This window comes from Bacillus rossius, chromosome 1, assembly GCF_032445375.1.
Source record: "Bacillus rossius redtenbacheri isolate Brsri chromosome 1, Brsri_v3, whole genome shotgun sequence".
NCBI classification, from domain to species: domain Eukaryota; kingdom Metazoa; phylum Arthropoda; class Insecta; order Phasmatodea; family Bacillidae; genus Bacillus; species Bacillus rossius.
In genome coordinates, this window is record NC_086330.1 from 260,299,828 (window position 1) to 260,302,891 (window position 3,064).

Consider the following 3,064-nt stretch of genomic DNA (forward strand, 5'->3'; position numbering starts at 1 on the left):
AATAAAATCTGACTTGAATCCGCGTCATCACACTTAACCGCTCGTAAACATCACATTCAACGTCAGCACTCTCGTGGAGTGAGAGAGGGGGGTTTCAAACCAGAAAGTGCAAGAAGTTCTGGTTGTTCTAGCTTTCAAATACAGTTGATCCCGAGAGTCGTTTAAAACAGAATTAACCCACTCTCGCACGAGAGTGACACCATGCCCGAGAGTAACATTCTGCACGAGAGTGACACCATGCCCGAGAGTGACATTCTGCCCGTGAGTGACACCATGCCCGAGAGTAACACCATGCCCGAGAGTGACACGCTGCCCGAGAGTGACACGCTGCCCGAGAGTGACATGATGCCCGAGAGTGAAACGCTGCCCGAGAGTGACATGCTGCATGAGAGTGACACGCTGCCCGAGAGTGACACGCTGCCCGAGAGTGACATGCTGCACGAGAGTGACACCATGCCCGAGAGTAACATGCTGCACGAGAGTGACACCATGCCCGAGAGTGACATTCTGCCCGTGAGTGACACCATGCCCGAGAGTGACACCATGCCCGAGAGTGACACGCTGCCCGAGAGTGACACGCTGCCCGAGAGTGACACGCTGCCTGAGAGTGACATGATGCCCGAGAGTGAAACGCTGCCCGAGAGTGACATGCTGCATGAGAGTGACACGCTGCCCGAGAGTGACACGCTGCCCGAGAGTGACACGCTGCCCGAGAGTGACATGATGCCCGAGAGTGAAACGCTGCCCGAGAGTGACATGCTGCACGAGAGTGACACCATGCCCGAGAGTAACATGCTGCACGAGAGTGACACCATGCCCGAGAGTAACATTCTGCCCGTGAGTGACACCATGCCCGAGAGTGACACCATGCCCGAGAGTGACACGCTGCCCGAGAGTGACACGCTGCCCGAGAGTTTCATGATGCCCGAGAGTGAAACGCTGCCCGAGAGTGACATTATGCATGAGAGTGACACGCTGCCCGAGAGTGACACGCTGCCCGAGAGTGACATGCTGCACGAGAGTGACATGCTGCCCGAGAGTGACATGCTGCCCGAGAGTGACATGCTGCCCGAGAGTGACATGCTGCACGAGAGTGACACGCTGCCCGAGAGTGACACGCTGCCCGAGAGTGACACGCTGCCCGAGAGTGACATGCTGCCCGTGAGTGACACCATGCCCGAGAGTGACATGCTGCACGAGAGTGGCATGTTGACCGAGGACGATCCTATCTTCGCTGCCTTGACCACCGCCTGGAAAAAAGACGTCACGCTTCCCGAGGCCACAGAAGTAGACCAGTGCGGTGATAGCCTTGATGTTGTTAGGACACATTTCTACAATTCTTTGGAATAGACCTGGCCTACGACCGGAGGAAGCAGCCCACTCTGCGAAACAGGAACTCGCCCGGCGACTAGCAGGAAGGCAACTCGTTCAACGAGTAGTGAACTCGCGCAGTGACCAAAATACTGCAAACTCGCTCATCGGTATACGAATGTACTCGGTGTGTAGAGTACCTGGTTATGTTTATAATTAGTCGCCGACGTCTAGAAGTGGTAACTCGTTGAGCGAGCAAGGGGGAAGACAAGATGTCGGACATGACGTCATACCAGTTGACGATATATACCTTGGTATTGTTGGTGGTAGATCAGTCTAGGTAGCTTTCATGGAGGAAGGATCGACCATTTACTCTCGCCTGGAATCGAACCAAGGACGTACATCGATATAATCAAACAGAATTCAAATAAGTTTATTTTTTGATGAATTTTGGAATTTTTTTCATTAAAATCGGATAATAAATAAAGATTTTCAAGATGGAGTCCAAATTTCAAGATGGCGTACATGACGTCATACTGCCGGATGATATATATGCTATGAAACATGTGGTGGGGGTCAGTATGCCAGCAGCCACTGTGAGGGTTGGATCGGTTGCCATTTTTAATTTTTTTGCACTCGTCGGGTTCAAACCGAGGACTCCGAACTCCGTGTCGTAAAAGTATATTTTATATAAAAAATTTATTAACATTTTATTATTTAATTTTTTTATAATTTTTAAAAAAAATTTCATTAAAATCAGCTAATAAATAAAAAAGTTAAAGATTACGACCGTAACGAACTTTGCAACGGTGACGTCATCATCCAATATGGCGGAAAACACATCGCCGGAATATTCTAGAACACAATTACGTCATCCAAAATGGCGGATCCAATATGGCCGCCGTGATCTACTTGTCCCGTTACGTTATGTCCCGTTACGGGGTGTCCCGTTACGCTGTGTCCAGTTACGCTTATCCAAGATGGCCGCCGTGACGACACACTCCAATATGGCTGACCGACAATCTTCAATCCACAGCCTGAAGCCTGTGCCCGGAGCCCCTATTATATACTACTTTAAATCACAGTATTTCCTTCCACAATGGAAAGCAGCGAATGTAATACTTAGTGTTTCAAATACCCTGTAAACACACGACACTGGTGCAAAAGTATAGAACAATTATTTTGCTTATAGAAGTGGCTAAAATAGCAGGATATATAATACTGTAGCACCTCATTATTTGCATTAAGGAAAATAATATATTGCCTGACAAACAATTCGAATTGAAAAAGCCTTCGATCGAGTATTTTTTGCAGGCTTAAATTACGAACTACGTATTTATAATATTTGCAAAAAAAATCATTGTAATAAAATGATTTCGAAACGCCTAAATGCGTTCTTTAAAAATTGTAAGGAATGTATCGTTCATTCTAACGGATTAGACCGTTCCGAGTAGTGATTGTTGTCTATTCACCGACAAAACGCACACATAATTTTCTAAACGAAGATATTCATATATTTAAAATGAGACCTCAATGAACAATCTACATTATCATTACCTGTAAAAAGTTTATGACGAGACTTGTGTGGACACAAACCCTTGTACATATAAATCGACAATATATTTCAGCACAGAAGGCTTAACAACTGCTGCGTGAAATTGAAGACAGTTGCAAGGGCGCTATTGCCTGTAGGACAAGTGACTGTAGATGTTCAATTAGGAAAGAAAAAATATTAATCCAACTTTTAAAGTCG

General features: G+C 46.5%; 1 protein-coding gene across 1 annotated transcript; it reads left to right on the forward strand.

Moving 5' to 3' along the window:
* Positions 1-201: 201 nt before the first annotated feature.
* LOC134527288 (PML-RARA-regulated adapter molecule 1-like) lies at positions 202-1,412 on the forward strand. Its single transcript, XM_063359837.1, has 4 exons — positions 202-383; positions 429-653; positions 717-949; positions 1,351-1,412. Exons 1-4 carry the CDS (start codon positions 202-204, stop codon positions 1,410-1,412), a joined length of 702 nt encoding a protein of 233 aa, XP_063215907.1.
* The last annotated feature ends 1,652 nt before the right edge of the window (positions 1,413-3,064 follow it).

Excerpts from the sequence above, each read along its gene's own strand:
- LOC134527288 (XM_063359837.1), top strand. The coding sequence starts at position 202 with ATGCCCGAGAGTAACATTCTGCACGAGAGTGACACCATGCCCGAGAGT. Across the intron at positions 654-716 it reads CTGCCCGAGAGTGACATGCT|TGACATGATGCCCGAGAGTG; the intron begins GCATGAGAGTGA and ends GCTGCCCGAGAG. Across the intron at positions 950-1,350 it reads GAGTGAAACGCTGCCCGAGA|ACCTGGCCTACGACCGGAGG; the intron begins GTGACATTATGC and ends TCTTTGGAATAG.